Here is a 20,372-nt window from a genome sequence, read left to right on the forward strand (position 1 = left end):
AAAAAGAAATAGGCTGCAGAGAATAATGGGGCGTGCATGCAGTACTGCACCAGAGAAAGCTCTCATTTGTGTCCCAGCATCCATTAGGATGCAGACTCAGATGAGGGGGAGGAGCAGGGGCAGCCATCACAAATGGATTTTCTCATTTATTTTAATCAAAGTCACTGCTGGCCACATTCACTAGAAATTTATTTGTGAGATTGGGAAAGGACTACCGAGTGGCCTGAATGCAGCAGATGTTCTGAAGTGCACATTGCAGTGATGGTGTTGGTCTTAACATTGCCTAATTATTTCAGTTATTTGCAAAGTAATCTTTAACTACATGCCATATGTGCACTTGAGTAAAAAAATATAAATGAAAATAATGTAAATTCTTCTTGCCAGTGGGTGAATGGTTGTCCTCAGGCCAGCGTGCTGACTAAGCACAAGATTACACGGATCTATTTTTTTTTTTTTTTTTTAAATTAAAAAGCAAGAAATCGGCTCATTTCACATCCTTTGAATCGGTGCTCTTTAAGGCATGAAACTAAAATTTCACACTTAATCAAGATGGGTGCTACAGTTAAATAATAATGAGAAACAGAGTAAAAAAAATGTGCTTTTTAATCACATTTCAGATAGAGCTCTCTGTTCTGAGCCAGTTAGAGCTGTGGTCAACAGTGTTGTCTTGTTACAACCTCCAACGTCCAGGGTCATGAAGGTCAAAATAACAGAGAAACCTACACTAACTTAAAAATAAAAAGCTCAATTACGAGACAGAATCAAACAGAAAGACAATAGGCTCACTAGCTAGCCAGTATTTGGGAGAAAAATAGGGAGATAAATAAATAGCAGAGAATCTCTACAAGGCTATTTTTTAAAGTCACCAAGGTCTGAACAAAAGCACTTCTATTTACCTGTCCTCCAAGGGAGCAGTGTGAAAAAGTGAGTTGTGAATGTATGTTTCACTGGTTGATTCATCAATTTTAATTTTAAATTTAAAAAATGAGAGGAGATGACCAGTTGGGTAGTATTTTAGGTGTGAACCACTTGTTGAAACACCCGGCATTTTGCAGCTTTATTCAAATGAACTTGTCTTGATAGAGAGATGTACTGTGTTTGACATGTCAGTGTTTGTTTCAGTACAGATGTTTGTGGTTAATTCATGGCAGACGAGAAGCGTTGCAATCCATTCGTGAATAATTGTCGTCGTAGGATTTTAACTTTTTAATGAGACTGTACAGAAGACACAAAGAGCAAAGTTGTCACATTGATTGATGGATTGATTTGTCTTCAACTGAGTTAGAGAAGTCCCCAGCAGTGCTTTTCAAGTCTTTTGGTTTGAAGACATGGAGAGAAACAGAGAAGAGGATACTGAGGTGGTGATGACAGAGGATTGACTTCTTGTAGTGGCTGTGTGTGTGTGTGTGTGTGTGTGTGTGTGTGTGTGTGTGTGTGTGTGTGTGTGTGTGTGTGTGTGTGTGTGTGTGTGTGTGTGTGTGTGTGTGTGTGTGTGTGTGTAAGAGATGGAGAATCACACTTGCTTTTTCCCACGGACTTATCTGTCTGCTTTTCCACACTCTTTTGCGCTCCCATTGCTTTATAAATGACATGTTAAGTGTGCACCTTCGCCTCCCCATTAAAGGCTGCCAATCTAAAATGAGACCTTTGCCTCCCATTAAAGGCTGCCAATCTAAAATGAGATCTGGTGATCTTTCACAGACTCAACACAGATAAGTGTGGCCACAGGTCAGTAAGCAGGATAAAGAAATGGGGAGACGGGAAATGGAAACAGCCTCTCCCGATAGCCTCTCCAATTAATGTTTACTCCATTCTCACACATCACTCACTCAAACCTGTGTACCACTTGTGTAAATGCAGCTGTGTGCAAACCACTTCCCAAATGAGCAGGAACCTCAATCACCACATGCTCACAGCCAGGTTGGATCACACCTTGGGGAAACCATAAAAATCCATTTGAGCCTTCAGCTCAAGATCATTTAATTACGTGAATAACCTAATTCTGCCCCCTTCTGTCATAAACTTAGTATGGCAGCTGGAAGAAAAACCCAATTGAGGAGCAAAGACATTGTTGGACTGCTCTCTACCTCTGCTTAACATCAACCAATTAATCTTGATAGAGTATGGATATTAAGGCACCCAGCATATTTAGACATGCTCCAGTTTTATAAAATTCATCAATAAGGGGCAAATGCTCCACATATCCTGCCATAATTAAAGCTCTTTTTTTTTCTTTTTTTAATCTGTTAGCCTTTAGGCCATAGTGCGATCGATGATGTGGCCTTAATGCAGAGTTGCACTATCTCTTGGTTTTCAAACATTAAAATACACCCTGTAAAATGTTTTTTTTTATCTTTCTTAGTGGTTCATATTTTTGCACAAATGCCTCTCATTATTTATAATTTTTTTTTAATCTAAAATCACAATTTCTTCTGTGATTTTGAACTTAGAATTTGTGGTTCTCCTCTCAAATGTGACTGCATTTGTGTTATGAGTTTTTTTTAATATCCAGCCAATATGTTAAAGAAAAGTGAATCTCTCAACATTTATATCATATCATGTAGAAAAATAGGCCGTCACACATGCTTATCAGATGCAAAAGGATCCATTTATTTTATATCCAAAAGGCAAGCCAGGTATTCGAGTTCATGGTAATTTCTTTAGCCTCTCTCTGTCTTGGTCATTGTTTTGTATTTGTCAGATAGACAAAAGATTAAGATGGTCCCATATCAAAATACTTACTTTCCCATTTTAACACTATCACATTTTAGAAGTGAAATTAATCAATTATAATTTTCTTTCAGTGACAGCACAATTCACATTGACAATATGACACTCTCATTGCTATGCCCAGATTCAAAGGCAGAAACCTTTCCATATTACCCTACCAGAAATTGTCATGTTTTAAGACCCATGTTGCAAACTATGAACTTCATCAGCAGCAGTGATGTGGACAGTATGTTAATGTTGTACATCGGTTTTGTTAATATTAACAATAAGAGGATGTTGAATTCTTTATATTAGAAAATAGAACCATGTGATACATAATAATAGCTCATTAAAATACATTTATAAGATGTAGACCTACTGTGTGCCATGAATGTGCTATGATTTCACAGCACCTGTATGGTTTTCTAAAAGTAAAAGAGAAACCACAAGTTTTGAAAGCATTTGAAAGTCACCTCACTAAACTGTTTTTCTCCTTTGCGTTAAGTGGTCTCCTAAATCTGTTGAGGCAGTACTGCAGCTAATCTTTTATAATCCCCTCTTTCTTTGTATCTCCTCTCTGTGCACCAATTTTTTTGCACCAATGTGTACAAAGTGCTTGTGGGAGTATTAATAAATCGCTTGGAGAGTGTATTTTAAGGACACAACAGCCATAGGCGGAGTTTTTGTGTATGCTGGATCCATTCAGCTTGGTCAAAACAGAAAAAACAAAGTCTTAACTAGTGTACTTTTCCAACAGCAGCTTATTTAGGCTCAATGATAGCCTACTGTGAGTGTGTGCAGCCAGAGTGCTGAGATTTACTGTAATTTAGACTGCAGCAGTGGCAGGCCGACAGACAGGTGGTCTCCGAGGACCGACGCTGAGCAGGGAGGGGAGGGGGGGTCTGGATACCTGGTGATCTCCGTGGACCAGCGCAGGACAATGGGTCGGGTCGACTGTGTGGTTTCCCGTGGACAGACACAGGATTGCCGAGACATGTCAACTGGTGATCTCCAAGGAATGACACAGTACAGCTTCTTCGTGCAGGTGATCTCCGTAGATTGACACTGACAGCAGGTACGTACCACAGGGTAGCAGACAGACAGGCACACAGGTAGGACTGCAGCAGGCAGGACACAAACATGGGGTCAGAACCAGAATTGTAGAACAAGCAAACAGACTTACTGAACTGCAGCGTGGTACCAGGTGAGATTATGGGACAGACTGACGCAGGTGGAGTGCAGGACCGGGGTTTAATATACTGCCAGTTGGTGATTACTGGAATGAGAACCAGCTGTGCTAGCTGAATGAGGTGCGGTTGTGGGAGATGACTGAAGGCGGGCAGTGGAATGAATCCACACCCTCCAGACACAGACCAAAACATAGAATAAATGACAGACCAAAACAATCAGGGGAGAAGACAGGAAACATGAGAAAAAGGGTGATCGGGGAAACAGAGGTAACGACAAACAGGGACAGGCGGAGATCCTGACAGCAAACTGATGGGATAGGGTGTCGGGTTTAGTGTTCATATGACCGGGGTGGTAGGTGATGGTGTAGTTAAAACAAGCGAAGAACCATGCCCAATGGGCTTGGCGGGAATTGAGGCGTTTGACTGTATAAATATAGTCCAGAATCTTGTGGTCTGTCCAGACGATGAAAGGATGTACTGACCCCTCTCCACTCCTCCAGGGCTAGGTTGACTGCCAGCAGCTCCCGGTTTCCCATATCGTAGTTCCGTTCTGCTGGCGAGAGTCGGCAAGAGAAGAAAGCGCAAGTCTGAGGCCTAACCAACGCGTTGGGACAGCACCGTCCCCACACCCGTGTCAAAGGCATCCACCTCCACAATGAACTGACGGCTGTCGTCAGGTTGGATGAGGATGGGTGCCGAGGTGAAACGTTCCTTAAGGGAACAGAATACCTGGTCAGCTTCTGGAGTCCATGTGAAAACTATCTTGGAACAGGTGAGTCTGGTGGGGGGTAAGCTGCCTTGCTGTAGTCTCGGATGAATCTGCAATAGAAGTTGGTGAATCCCAAAAACTGCTCGAGCTGTTTATTGTTCAACGGAACTGGTCACTCAGAGATTGCCTTGACCTTCTCTGGATCCGTTCTGACCTGAGCCCTCTCGATAATGAACCCCAGGAACTGAACTGATGGGATGTGGAATTAACACTTCTCGGCTTTCACGAAGAGTTGGTTCTCCAGGAGGCATTGCCAGACTTGACGGACGTGGTGATGGTGTTCCTGGAGGCCAGATGAGCAGATCAGGATGTTATCGAGGTAGACAAAGACGAAGCGGTTGAGGAAGTCGCGGAGGACATCGTTGACTAGGTCCTGGAACACTGCAGGAGAATTGATTAATCTGAAGGGCATTACTAGGTACTCAAAATGTCCCAGAGGAGTATTAAATGCGGTCTTCCATTCGCCCCCCTCACAAATTCGGACAAGGTGGTAGGCATTATGGAGGTCCAATTTGGTAAATAAGGACATAAGGCAGTTTATTGTCATGTGGCTGTAATATGGTGGCTCCTGCCAATGGTTCGAAGGCAGAGCTGATGAGAGGCAGAGGATATTTGCTCTTGATGGTGATCTGGTTCAATCCTCTGTAGTCAATGCAGGGGTGGAGACTCTTATCCCTCTTTGCCACAAAGAAGAAGCCCGCTCCAAGAGGCAAAGATGAGGGAGGAATTATTCCGGCGGCGAGCGAGTCCGAGATATACCTCTCCATCGATTCACATTCCAGCTGGGAGAAATTATAGAGCCAACTGGAGGGAAACAAGGCATCGGAGAGCAAATCGATGGAGCAGTCATAGGGTCGGTGAGGACGAAGATATAGAGCTGCAGACTCTGGCAGTGATTTCCGGACATGAGCAAGGACAGAGGACGGGTACGGTGAAAAATACTGGCCAGGGAGCTGCCATCCAGCACACTCACCAACAGGGTGCATTCCAGCGCCTCGACAGGAATCTGGTGTTTGTGAACAAAGGCTGAGTCCAAAACACTTTGTTCAGCCCCAGAGTCTATGAGCGCCAATAGAGACAGAAGACCCGATGACAAACATAATGTGGCCAGAAGGAGAGGGCGCCACTTGGGACCCGATGGCCCCTTGAGAGTCCCTTAGTTCCTGGAGCAGTTGGTGGTGCTGCCCCAGGAGCATGCCTTGGCTGGAGATCGCCCTCTGCAGATTATCTGCAAGGGGTGTCGCTGCTGTGGCTGTGGTTGAGTCAAGGGGGAAAAAAACCTGAAAGTGCATAAACACAATAGTCCCAGATGGCTGGAAGGCAACAATCATCTCTCCCGACTGGAGATCCTCTTTGAGTCGGGGTAGGTACTCAAACTAGTCTGGAAAGGGAGAGAGTCCACGAGACCCGTGCCAGCAGGTGAGGGTGTCCCTGTAATTATCACCGGGGCCGAGACAGGCGAGTCCAAGCTGGCTTGAGGGCGCGTCCCCGCGCTTCACATTGGGCAGCATGGGTTCAGGCAGAGCCGCAGCGCTGGCAGGCCGGCAGCCAGATGGTCTCCAAGGACCGATGGTGATCTCCCGTGGACAGCACGGCAGGTTCGACTGTGTGGTTTACTGTGGACTGACACAGGATTGCCGAGAAACGTCAACTGGTGATCTCCAAGGAACAACACAGCATGGCTTCTTCATGCAGGTGATCTCCATAGATCGACACTGGACGGCAGGTATATACCACACTAACAGTGTGCATATGTTAGTGGACAAGGAACAGCTCATTGGAACAGAGAATAGATCTGGAGCAAAGGGCATGGGTGTCATACAAAGGGCTGTTAAATTTCAAACAAGCTGCGCTGTCTTCTGACTCTTGAGTTCAGCTATGATGGCTGAAACTTTGTAATTAGGCACAGAGGTTGTCTCGATCTCATTTATTTAACAGTACGGCTTTCACATGTGACGGATTTATCTCTACAAGGTGGATAAAACAATGATCAGATACACACCTGGAATGTCACATGTGAGTGTGAAAGGTAACCTGCAGGTAAAACAATGGACTGTTTTGTGTATTATCTGAGGTCTTTGATGTCTCTCTACTTTATACCTTTCTTTATACTCTCCATGCAGATGATGTGGTAACCCTCTGATTCTGTTTATCACTATCAGCCTTGAGCCAGCTAAAATTTTAATAGCCATGCGATGATCAGTGGGGATAAATCACTGTAACACAGCACTAGCATGCCTGATAGGTCCGGGAATTAGCAAAGAAAAGTTTCAGCTCTGAATCAGAAACTATTACTGGATGTTTTTTTTGCATTTTCCTGTCAATTCAACCTGATGAATTTCAACACCTTTAGCTATTGACTTGGAGCTGATTGAATGCTGCGCCACACTTCACCACCAGAGAGCAGTAGCCTATAAAAAAAAATAATAATAACACCATTTCTTTGCCTGGGCATTGAGACAGAAAACCATGACATTAATTTACCTACCTTATTCAAATTCAGAGTTTCTATTCCTTTTTCTCACACCATTGAAATCTTTTGGTGATACTGTATGGCAGCAAATAATATGCAAGATAGGGTTTATACAGCCCTAATTTGCATCTGCAGTGTAATTAATTGTGTAGTGAGACAGTTTTTGTTCTTTCCTCAGGAATATAAACAGCTTATTTTGTTTCTTCTCTGTGGGCTTTCTATCTGTAGGCAACTTATGCTCCAATAGGTTTCTGTAAAAATAGAAAACAATTAAAGGGCAAATTAAAAAAAATCTGGTAAGACTGGCGGTTTCAAAAAGTCTCCTCTCCTCTCCTCTCCTCTCCTCTCCTCTCCTCTCCTCTCCTCTCCTCTCCTCTCCTCTCCTCTCCTCTCTTCTCCTCTTCTCTCCTCTCCTCTCCTCTCCTCTCCTCTCCTCTCCTCTCCTCTCCTCTCCTCTCCTTCCTTTCCCTTCCATGTATTGCAAACACAACAAACAATTTCTACCGGAGTACTGCAACAAATGTTCACCTCTGCCACAAGAGCTGACAACAACCAGTGCAAATTGATACTGCCTGCGGGGTGAGAGCAGAGTGCTTTGTCTGATGCGTGATGAAGTGTGGCAGGCTTGTCCCTTATTAGACTTATCACCTCTGTGAAATCACACGAAATACAGAAAATACGCTCTGTAGGGGGCATGTCACAAAGCCAACCAGGCAGAAAAAGTTTCACACAAAAGCTGTAAACAAGTCATTAATTTCTAACAGTTTAGTATACTGTCTCTTCTGCATTCATGATAAAAGTTCCAACAGTGAACATCAACCTGGGAAACAAAGAATTTGGCAAAACTTCAGTGTCTAGTAGTCCTGAAACTAATGGATGCAAACAAGAGTGTTTTCTTAAAAGCCAGAGAGTGGTTCATTGAAAGTCTGCAGCAGATTTCAGAGCAATTCATCCAAAAAAACAAATCCACAGATAACAGATATTTACTTAATTCTCCTCTAATTCATAATAATAAAATTTTCCCTGTAACTGAAAGGCAAATGTCTACAGAACCATTGTCACCCACAATGGAAATGAGTGTGTGAGACGCAGGAACAAACTGGCAGTTTCACCAGACAGTAAACGTTAACCAGAATGGCACTTTGTGTGAACTCACACGGTCATTGTTTCGATGATTACAGAGCAGTGGCGGCGCTAACATGTCTGTTTGGAGAAAAAGAGTTCCTGGTGTGTCCTCTGAATGCTTACATTTTCACGACAGTAATATGGGAACAAAGACAGACCAGATGTCAATCTGGATGTGTTTGTATGTCCTTGTGTGAGTGTGTATGTCTAAATGGGGGTGAGTGGGAGGAGGGATTCCCATTACACTTTCAGCTGACCCAGACAAAAACTAATTTCAGGTTGGTCGTTCAATGAGATATAACCAGTGGTTTTGCATGTCAAACTGCTGCTTTTATGTGTTCGCTTCCTCAAGAAGAAACAGGTTGTGTGTGGTTACGGAGATAGTGAGGACAGAGCAGAGAGTGACAGGAGGCCTGCTCCTTTCATTGCTGGTGAGTGTTGAAAGCAAAAGAGTAACAGCTGTGTGATGTGTGTGCAGGCAAAGAAGCATTCAGATCTTTTACTTGGGTAAAAAAATAAGTAAAAGCATAAGCAACACAATGTAAATACACTCCCGAGTAAAGGTCTTGCATTCAGTGCAGGTATTTTCTGTGCATTAATGCAATAATATGTGAACAGCATTTTTATGTGGTAGCTACTCAAGTTGAGGCTAATTTGAGCTACTTTATATGTTTTATATATAGCCTATATATAAAAAATGAATGTGCAAAGTAGTTTATGTATCGCTGTTAAAATATAGTGTCATAAAACTGGCTTACTTGTATATGAAATGGAGTGAAATATACATGTAGAGTAGACTAAAAAGACAACTTAAGTAATGTACAAAAAAACAAAACAAGATGCACTCCTTTTTGCATTGATTCAATTTACGACTAAATTCAGATATACAATGTTCCTTGGGATTATTATGGATCATTGATTTAATAAATTGATCAGAAAAGATGTTCTTTTAAATCGATAAAAAACAATGTAATGGTACTATCGAAATGCAACACATTGAGCTTCACTGATTTGGTGCAGGGACCCAGACCCTGCTGGACATCTGCAAAAGCATACAGTGAAATATCAGACAAATCGGAAGCAGAAAAACATCTCGTGTACTTCCACTGTCAAACATTTTGTCAGGGCATCAACGATTAAACCTCCTACATAACTTACTTAATTCAGTTGGGACAGAGGAGTGTGGGTGGTGTGTGTCTGCAAACAAACCAAATTTTCTCTCAGAGTTCATGGGCTACGCCTTGCAGTGAGAATCTGTACTGTCTTGTTTGTAGTTATTTTGGGAGCTTTTGTAATGATTACTCCTAATCAGACCAAACCAAATGACCAAGCATTCCAAAATCAGTTTTTTACATTCACATGCCAGACAACAATAATCTTAAACTGTTTTTATACTGACCATAAGAATGCCACAAGTATGTAAAACTGATTTACATGAATGTACTCCGGTGTGCTTCTGTGGCTGAAAATTAGTGTACACTGCAATGGTGAATATTCATTTGGCTTTCATGGAGTATGTGGTTCCAGCTCATCACAAAATGTTCATTCAAATGACTTAGCTTTTATTATAAGTAGGGAACGTTTTTGTCATTTGTGGCATGCTTGCCAAGATTTTATGCAAATGAACCAAATCTGATGGGTACCTAACCCTCCTACTGTCATTAGCTGACAGTTGTGAATCTTTCACTTTCCCATGTAGGCTCAAACCCCAGAATCTCCACGTTTGGCCTTATCACAGCATAGCAGCTGCTGTGTAGAAGGAACCCCCCGTCCTGCACTATGTAAATATGTCATGAATATGAAGCTGAATTTTCAAAAATTTTCATTGTGATTGGTAGGGGATGGGCTGTGAGGATGAGCTGGAGTTTCAGTGATAATTAGTCAGATAGGAACAGAACAAATGTTTGCAAAATGACCATCCACACAGCCCAAATGATGGGACTCGCATAAACTGATGTCCATCAGATGGACTCCTTTATCTTTTGCCGTGTAAATAATTTTGTGTGAGACAAACTACAGCTTAAAGTTGCAGGTGAAAATGTTCAGTAGTCTCTAATTTTGTCGGCCTAATGATGATCTTAATGTCATTCTTTTGTTCTTCATCACACTCTCTGTCTCGCATCAGATTTAAGTATTCAGCACAATTTGTTTAATGCATCCAGCTCCCACAGTGCAGATCTAACATGTACGTATCTGAGGAGCTTCTCTCATGTAAAGTTGCAAGAAGAATGTTTCTGAGCATATACAGAGTATAACAGCTGGAAAAGCTGTGGGTGCCTTGTACTTTGAAATAACAAGGCAATGGGAACCCTCTAATCACCTGGCATTTTAAACATGGGTGGTGGAGAGTCGAGATCAAAATGTAGTCACCAGCAGTGTTTCTAAGGTTCAGGGTACAAATGATAAATATTGAAAAAACAAATTTCAGTAAAAATGTTAAAATAGGAGAAAGCAGATCACATTAAAAAAAAAAAAAAAGATCAGGGTGTGAAAAGTATTTTTTTCTCTCCATCTTTATTCATGATTTAGCCTTAACAGATGTTCCACATGTTGCACAGATTTCCCACAAGCAAGATAGATTTTCTCCAATCAACAATCAGTAGCCTATTTCTTTGTCCATAGCAGCTGAATGTGTACTTCACATCCTCACTCTGATGATTATTGCAATATTTTTTAATGTACTTTTTTACGTTATAGTTAACTGATCTCGACTGACAAGGACAGGGTCATTCTTTATCTCACCTAATGGGCAATGGAAGGCCTGCCCAGTTTCATTTTCTTCCTTGAAGGGAAGGTCAACACGTTTCTGAGGACCACATTGAACTGCTTATTCGCCTCAAAATAAACAGCTAAATAAATAAATGGAGGAATGCACACATGAATAAGAAATAGGGAGCCAGTCTTTCACTTCTGTCACCTTTTTTCGCACTTAATCTTTCAGTGCGAAGAGCGGAGCAAATGAACAGGAGCATTACAGAGGATTAATAAGCAACATACTAACTACACTAGTTAGTGTCCTTTTAATTAAGCATTAAAGTCCAGAATCATCAATATTAGATGACAGATGACAAGCAAAAATGAACCACGGTTAGATTAGACCTTAAGCAAAATTTGTAATTTTCTGAAGATGTAAAATTATCATAATATGAATGAATACTAGGGCATACTAACCTGCCACACAAGTGCACAAATGATCTGTAAATATTTGCAAAAAACAGTTTCACCTAATAAAATGATGACTTAAAAGAATTTTTTTTAAAATACTTTTTATGGGATTTATTCTGTTTTTAACTCTTTTAGTTCAATGGTTTATCTTCAAAACATTAACATAATATAGTTGGTGGAGTTATTCAACTTTCTCTCTGACATACCATAGGATATATCTGCAGCCCCCTGGATTGCAATGTTGATGTTTCTCCCAATTTAATCAGAGGGTCAGTTTATCCAACGATTACGGGATTATGTGCCATCAACAGTGTATTTCATATCATATCTAATTGCTCTAACAGTAGAAACTCGGTAATTGCACTATAACAAATCGTATCTGTGTATTTCGACTCATCCCCTAGTCCCCACCTACCTGTGACTGTCAGCTGCGCTGCCCATTGGCGACAAGGTTGAGATAACAAGCCCTCAAAATCCTCCAATATGCGCAGAGAGGGGCGGTAGCTCTTTACGCAAGGCTCTCAAGTGTCTGAAGTTAAAACTCCTGCGCGCTATTCTCGCCGAGTATGTCGAGGGGCAGGACGAATAGATGCACGGGAGTCACCGTGTTGCCATCCTTCTGACTCCCAACTCTTTGGGGTTTTTTTAAGAGTAAAAAAAAAAAGACCGGGACGTTTTACAGCGGCACCTTGGCAGAGTGACTGTTTTAGGATGGTTTGGCTCAGATCGGTTGCAAAGATGTTGTTCTACAGACTTCTCCTGTGTTTTTCAGTAACAGGCATTGTTTTCGCGCAACCTGACAGCTCTGACAGCTCTGGATTATTTTACGCGCTCAGATCAGAACTATCAGAAGATGCTATCTTGGTGGCCAACAACGGAATACGCGTGCCTTTTGGGAGGTCGCTCTTCATCGATCCCATCAATGATTTGGTGATTCAGACCCAGCCGGGAGACCGGTGCAGCGTCACCGTCCTGGATAATGATCCGCTCTCACAGAGACCGGGGCACCTTTCTCCCAAAAAGTTTCCCTGTGATTTCGGTCCCAGCGATGTTACATACTCCCACTACGGGTCGAGAAGTCCAGCTCGAGACAGAGTGAAGCTGCAGCTCAGGTACGACGCGCAAACCGAGACCGTTATCATCCCGTTTATGATGGAGGTTGAAGTAGTTTTTACGCAGCTAGAGTTACTCACCAAAAACATGCCTCTCACTGTTGATAATCTCAACGGCATCAGTAATCCAATTGACAAGAGGATTTTAGAGTTTACTTATGACAGAGACTCTCACAAATGTGAGGTGACATCCCTGGGCAGCGGCAGCGCTCTGCCCAGATATGGGAAACTCACTGATGGGGGCAAACTTTCCAAAATGATGGACTGCGATGAATTCACACAAGCTGACATCCGCTATGAGCACACTTTTGACCGCAAATCTCCCAACAGGGATTATGTTCCCATGGTTGTGGAGCTGCATGATAAGGAAGGAAACCTAATGAAACAGGAGTATTTTTATGTTATGATTCGCATCAAGGAGGGAGAAGAAAACACTCCCCCCAAACCCAGCTTTGTGTCCATGATGATGATGGAGGTCAGCCAGTTTGTCATGACTGCTCTCACCCCTGATATGCTGGCTGCTGAAGATGCAGAGTCAGACCCAGATGAGCTTATTTTCAACATCACTTCGCCCTTATCTTACGAGGAGGGCTATATTGTCAGCACTGATGACAGAAACCTTCCCATCACATCCTTCTATCAGAGAGACTTGCGTGATCTGAAAATAGCATACAAGCCACCTTCCCTGGACTCAGACACTGAGAGGATTTTCCAGTTGGAGTTTGAGGTGGTGGACACAGACGGGGCCCTCTCAGACCCATTTGCTTTTATGATTGTTGTGAAGCCGATGAACTCTCTGGCCCCCGTTGTAACACGTAACACGGGTCAGCTGCTGTATGAGGGTCAGTCTCGGCCCCTCTTTAGTGCTCACAACTTGGAGATCAGTGACGAGGACAACCTGGACATTGTCACAATCACAGTGGTGGATGGGCTGCGCCATGGGGACCTCATGGTTCTGGGCTCTCACAGGAAATTCTTCACACCTGCTGACCTTATAACAGGGGTTGTTGTGTACCAGCATGATGGGAGTGACACATACAGCGACAACATTGTCTTCAAGATGACAGATGGAAAAAATGAAGTAGAATTCCTCTTTCCTATTACAATTGTTCCCACTGATGATGAGCCACCAATTATAAATGCCAACACTGGTCTGGTGCTATTCAAAAATCAAATGATGCCTATATCTCCCTTCATGCTCAGTGCTGCTGACGTTGACTCCGAGGATTCAACTATTAAATTCACCATTGTCCCCCCATTTTCTCGTGTTGGCACAGTGCTCCTAAGGCAGTCAGATGCGCCAGAGGACCCCTCCTCTTGGAAGTTCAATGCTGAGGATGAAGTGTATGAGAAGGAGGTGACAGAGTGGCTTCAGAAAGACATCACTGACGGGAATTTGTTTTACAAGCACACAGGCCCTCACAACACAGATACAGTCATGGATCAGTTTGTATTCACAGTTCAGGATGACAACGACCCCCCTAACATATCAGGAGAGAATGTATTTGTAATCCGAGTTTTACCTATCGATGACGTACCTCCTGAGCTGTTCCCTGGAACCACCCTGCAGATGACCGTTCAGGAGTACAAGCTCACTCACTTTAGCAAAGAAGTTCTGCGCTACACAGATTTGGACTCTGAGGACCGTGACCTCAAATACACAGTTATCCAGCCCCCAACGGATACCGATGAAAATAACCCAGTTGTGTTCGGTTCTTTGGTTCTGACAGATAGCCCCACCACTGAAGTGACGGAGTTCACACAAGCTCAAATTAACCATCATAAGATCTCCTATGGCCCCCCTGATGTTGAGCTTGGAATCACAGCCCACGTTGTGCAGTTTCGTTACACTGTTGAAGACACAGCCGGGAACAGCGTAGAAGGAGCTTTCACAATCTACCTCCAACCCGTCAACAACAAACCCCCTCAGATTACCAACACGGGCTTTACTGTATTTGAACGAGGCACGCACGTCATCACATTTGCAGAGCTGGATGCTACAGACCTCGACACAGAGAGTAATAAGATAACCTTTGCTCTGAGCCAGCCCCCTAAACATGGCCAGATCCAGGTTGCATTCACTGACCTTGAGAGAAAAGGGTTTTTTAGACTTGAGGATATCTCAGAGGGGAAGATATCCTATGTTCACAGTGGAGAGGAGACAGTGAGCGATGAATTTCAGTTGGATGTGAGTGATGGGATTCATGTTGTAACCATGACAGTCAAAGTTAATGTAAAGCCTGTCGATGATGAGACTCCAACCGTCAGTCTGCCTGAGGGAACAATCGGGTCTCATATAGATGTGCTGGAAAATGGAGCCACAGAAATCACTACTAATGTGATTCAAGGCCATGATGATGACACAGATGACCTCCAGCTGACCTTTATTGTGGAAGATCCCCCTGTTATGGGTGAAATATTGGTCAAAGGAGTGCCTGCCACTAGTTTTACACAGGCTGACATAATTAATGGTGTGGTTGTGTATGCACACACTGGCGGTGAGATCGGTTTTACCTCTCAGAAAGATGGCTTCAATTTGACTCTCACAGACATGTCAGATGATTGGACAGTAGGTGGCAATAAGGTCGATGGAGTTCACATATGGGTCACGATACTTCCAGTTGACAGCCAGGCTCCTGAGGTTGAAGTTGGGATTCAATTCAGTGTCATAGAAGGAGAGAAATACGCCATTGGCCCTCAGCACTTGTACGCTGATGATAACGACACGCCAACGGATGATATCCTTTGCACCATCATTCTCCAACCCGCTGCCGGCTATGTGGAAAATATATCCCCCGCCCCAGGCTCGGAGAAGTCCAGGTCAGGAACAGCTATCAGTGCTTTCACAATCAGAGACATCAGGCAGGGAAATATCTACTATGTACAGAGCATTCACAAGGGGGTAGAGCCCGTGGAGGACAGGTTCACATTTAAGTGCTCTGACGGCATTAATTTCTCAGAGAACCATTTCTTCCCAATCGTTATCATCCCGGCAAATGATGAAAAGCCAGATATTTACTTGAGGGAGATTGTCATGATGGAGGGGATGAACATCGTCATCGACACTCCAATTCTAAATGGAGCCGACGCTGATATTCCACCTGAGGAGCTGATGTTTATCATTTCCAAACCTCCCAAACATGGTGCCATTTTAAACCAGCTATCCACCGGCTCAGTTATGGTGACTAATTTCACTTTAGAGCAGATTAGAGACACATCAAGTATTATTTATGAGCACGATGACTCTGAGACAACAGAGGACAGCTTTGATGTCATTCTGACAGATGGAAAGTACTCTGTGCAGAAAACAGCTATGGTTATGATCATCGCTGTTGATGACGAGACCCCTAGAATGCTCATTAACGACGGTCTGGAGGTGGAGATCGGAGAGTCCAATGAGATCAACAACAAAGCGCTCAAAGCAACAGATTTAGATTCAGATGACAGTACGCTCACATATATCATCCGGTTTGGGCCTGGTCAGGGTCTCCTGCAGAGAAAAAACCCAGCTGGGTCTCTGGAGAACATCACGCTCAACATGAATTTCACACAAGCTGAAATTGATGCCGGGCTTATACTTTACACGCACAACGGACAGGAGGGCATCCGAGACTTGGTCAAATTCGATGTCACTGATGGAATGAACCCACTTATTGATCGTTATTTTTACATCACTGTGGGCAATATTGACATGGTCTTCCCTGATGTGGTCAGTAAAGGCGTGTCTCTGAGAGAAGGTGGCAGAGTGACTTTGACCACAGATCTCCTCAGCACCACTGACCTCAACAGCCCTGATGAGAACTTGGTCTTCACCATCACAAGGGCCCCTGTTAGGGGCCATTTGGAGTGTACAGATACTCCAGGGATGCCCATTGTGTCTTTCACTCAGCTCCAACTAGCTGGCAGTAAGATTTACTACATCCACACCTCTGATGATGAGTTGAAAATGGACAGTTTTGAGTTTGAAGTCACTGACGGCTACAATCCCATTTTCAGAACATTCAGGATCTCAATTGTAGACGTTGATAATAAGAAACCTGTTGTGACTATGAACAGCCTCGTTGTCACAGAAGGCCAGCTTAAAATGATTACGCCGTTTGAGCTCACTGCTGAAGACCAGGACACATTTGAGAAGCTGATCAAATTTACTGTCACACAGCTGCCTGTTCATGGCAAACTGCTCTACAACCAGTCCACACCTGTCACCAGCTTCACAAAACAAGATCTCAATGACAATCTCATCAGCTACAAACACGACGGAACCTGAATCCCCAGAGGACTCGTTCTCCTTCACTGTCACTGATGGTACACACACCGACTTTTATGTCTTCCCCGACACTGTTTTCGAGACCAGGCGCCCTCAAACCATGAAGATCACCATTGTGGAAACCGACAACGGCGTCCCTCAGATTGTGGTGAATAAAGGTGCACCCAATTTGAAGATTTTATCCACAGGTCACTTGGGGTTCCCCATCACCTCCAAAGTGCTGAGGGCAGAGGACAGAGACAGCCGTCCGGCATCTCTGGTGTTCCACGTCACCACCCTGCCCAAACACGGCTATATCATTAATCTGGGACGAGGAAACAACTCCATTGACACATTTAGTCAAGGTAAGCTCTGAATAAAACACCCACTAGTATCATAATGAATTACCTTTGCATGAATATTGAATACTCAAATGACATTGATTTTGTTTTTTAATCTGTCACATCTTGTAAATAAATTAGACAAAAATATAATTTTACTTTACTGTCACAACAATCTACCAAAATAAAATGCTTGTCTTCAATATTTTAAAAAGTTTCACTGCTGTGCTTATTTGGCTAATAGAAGTGGTTTTAATCTTAATTTTTTGTAATCTAATAATTATATTCTCCAAATGTGTGATTTTGGGACTTCAGAGAAACATAAAGTAAAAAGTTCAAATTCCCTGCAAATCTGTAAGTTTTAATTAATTTTTCACACAGCCTGCAAAAGATTTTAATTTATGGAGTAATAATTATTCAGATGTTTGACAAGTGCTGGCTTGGGATTTTCAATAGTTAAGTTGTGGGCCTCATTTAGATGTGCCTTGCTCATCAAATCATAATTAGCAGACCAAAGTTAGAGGCTGATGTTTCCCGCAAATGTCTTGTAGACGGTTAGAGATGAATAATTTATGATGTCTGACTCTCTTGGGAAGTGTTCACATCTGATGTTCTCTACAGTGGTTTGTTAAATGAAGCAGGACAGAAGTAGAGGATCATGTGAGAAGGTCAGTGCAGAGCTCCCAGTGACAGGATGGCATTTGAATTGCAGCACACTCTGATAGGTTGACCAGGTAAGGTCAATTTGAAACAATTTATTGAGAACTTGTGTATCTTGTGATTTATTGAAAAAACTAAAAGCTCTTGGCATAGTACATTTCCATACAGCACCAACACACAGCGGGAGATATGCCGCCCTAAACCAGGAATCTGAACGTGTACATGTCTGCTTACTGATATTGCCGAAAGAATCAAGACAACAATGCTGCTGATTGAGGTTCAAAGCGCTGCAATCAATGCCGTAGTTCACATCACGCTGAGGCAATTAAACCAACAAGTAAGAAAATTCACCTGCTTGTGCCACAGCTCGGCACAAGCACAGACATGGGCAGAGAACAAAGAATGAGAAAAGAGCTTTTCAGTCTGCAGGAGACGGACACTTCTGACAACTACTGTGCGGCTGCAGTCTTTGAAAAAAAAAAAAAAAAAGGGCACAGATGAGACGGGAGTGCGGTGGGAGAGAGAAGTAAAGGGCACAAGAGGGGGAAGAGAGAGCAAGTAAAGTGAAAGAGAGTGCAAAGGAGGCAAAGGGTGGAGGTGGCATGAGAGAAATAAAGAATGAGGGAAGGGGCGTGAGAGATTGAGTAAGAGAGAGCGAACAGGCTCGTCACCGGAATCAGTCAGGTGAAAGAGACAATCCCTCGCTTATTTACTCATCCTATTTCCAGGGCACATCCCATGAGGCATTCTCTTTAAATATTTAATGAACACTGTGCCCCTCGTTCACAGTGTTGACTTTGTACTTGTAAGGTCTTTGGGTTCAAGTGCGCCACAAAGAAGATCGTTTTCTTGCTGTACAATCAGATTGATACTTGTTAATTTGAAAAGATGAACGCTACCCTGAAAGTAGAACAATTCTGTCTCAAAAATCATTGTATAAATGTGAAAGAGTTATTGATTTTTTGTTGTTGTCCCCGTCTCCATGTTAGAAGGCATGAAGGGGAGGCAGCAAGGAGAGGAAGCCAACTAAAAGGCTTGAGATGCGTCCCAGTCAGGAGTTAAGGGTTTATACTTTTATGAACCTCCTTCCTCTGACATCTATTATTAAAGGAGGTGGTTTGCAGGGGCCAAGGCCTTTCACGGTCTTGATGATTTTTTTTTTCTGCACAGTAATAGATGTTTGTGGGGAACGGTGCAGAAAAATGTAGACAGAGCCCTGTAATTCAGAAAAGTTTGGAAAACAGCTGTGGAAGTGGAGGTGCCCGCCACAATCCTGTTTTTAACATTCTTACCTTGTCTGTCATTAAAAGATCAGGACTGTTGACACAGATATTTGAGCAGGTTCTGGATTAAAAAAAAATTGTGTTGGTTTTGCACGAGCTGTCTTGAATTTGAGGTTGTGGCCTTATCGTCCTGTATTACGGATGCATGACTTTCAGAATGCTTTCTCTGGTAGAAAATTGTTCATGCTGAGTGCTGATAAGGAGCCGAATCAGTGTGATACTAGAGACCTGCTGTTACTGTGGCTGATACGGTGCTGAAGTGGGACAGCTTCCATCTTTGAACAATTATTTGACATAGGGAGTGTTTGAACTAGCCATAAAGCTGTAATACAACTTCAAAGGGTGTTTGAGGCTATTTCTGTAGTCAGCATGAAACATCACATGAAGGTTTTTTAATCTTAAAATGCAAATTGTTTCACAAATATAATATTTAAATTCTCTACAAGGACAAATCACTTCGATATACAGTTTATACTTTAGCCATCACCTCGCTTAAAGCTGGACCAAACCGATCGTTGAAATTATCCTCACGCATCATCTCACCATGACCTGACAGTGAACGCTTTTACTTCAGATTGCAGAGTACACTAGGCCTCATTTGCATTCTGTTATTAATTATACCAAACATTTTTTGTTGTTTGCTTGTCATCACAATTTTGTGTTTATCCTTTGTTGGATTTCAGTTATTTTAGTTTTTTCCAGGTCATAAATTTACATCTGTCTTATCACTTCCATGACACAAAGATAAACACATGAATAAATAAAGTTACTTTTCTTTTTCAGCTGATATTAATGACCTGAACATCTGCTACGTACTGCGAAATGAAGAAAACGCTACATCTGATCTGTTCCACTTCTCTGTCGAGGATAACGGTAAGACTACACCCTTTTTACATCTATATGTAATCATCTCTCTGGGTGTGTTTCTAATGCTCCTCTTCACTCTGAGTCTTCACAATCGTTGTTAAGTTTCCCAGAGTCACTCATTTCTCATTCAGTAACTCACAACTCATGATTGTGATGGACCTGCGAGTCACCTGTCAAACATTATATTCCAGCTCATAGCTAAATTAATTTTGTAAATTGTTCCCAGCAGGTTTTATAAACAGATCAGTGGAGGGTAATTTGGCTGTTTTGCTCTGATTTCATTTGATTCAGGATTTTACCATAAAATGATCTGCCATTCACAGTCTCAGTGCAGAATATCAATCACTGACAATTCTGCATAGGAGAACAGAGGTCTTCTGACTCTGACTGTGCACTGCAAATGATGCCACACTGTATTAACTTATTTTTTGA

General features: G+C 42.6%; 1 protein-coding gene across 1 annotated transcript in view; it reads left to right on the forward strand.

Moving 5' to 3' along the window:
• The first annotated feature begins 12,069 nt into the window (after positions 1-12,069).
• The window catches only part of frem2a (FRAS1 related extracellular matrix 2a), a 61,848-nt gene continuing 53,545 nt past the window's right edge, over positions 12,070-20,372 (forward strand). Inside the window, 3 exon segments of the mRNA XM_069720747.1 lie at positions 12,070-16,807; positions 16,809-17,154; positions 19,857-19,946. Coding sequence (XP_069576848.1) covers positions 12,143-16,807; positions 16,809-17,154; positions 19,857-19,946 — 5,101 coding nt within the window. The 5' untranslated portion in view covers positions 12,070-12,142.

This window comes from Brachyistius frenatus, unplaced genomic scaffold, assembly GCF_029030835.1.
Source record: "Brachyistius frenatus isolate BFR_SWC_R1_liver_20210118 unplaced genomic scaffold, ASM2903083v1 Contig_5, whole genome shotgun sequence".
Lineage (NCBI taxonomy): Eukaryota > Metazoa > Chordata > Actinopteri > Embiotocidae > Brachyistius > Brachyistius frenatus.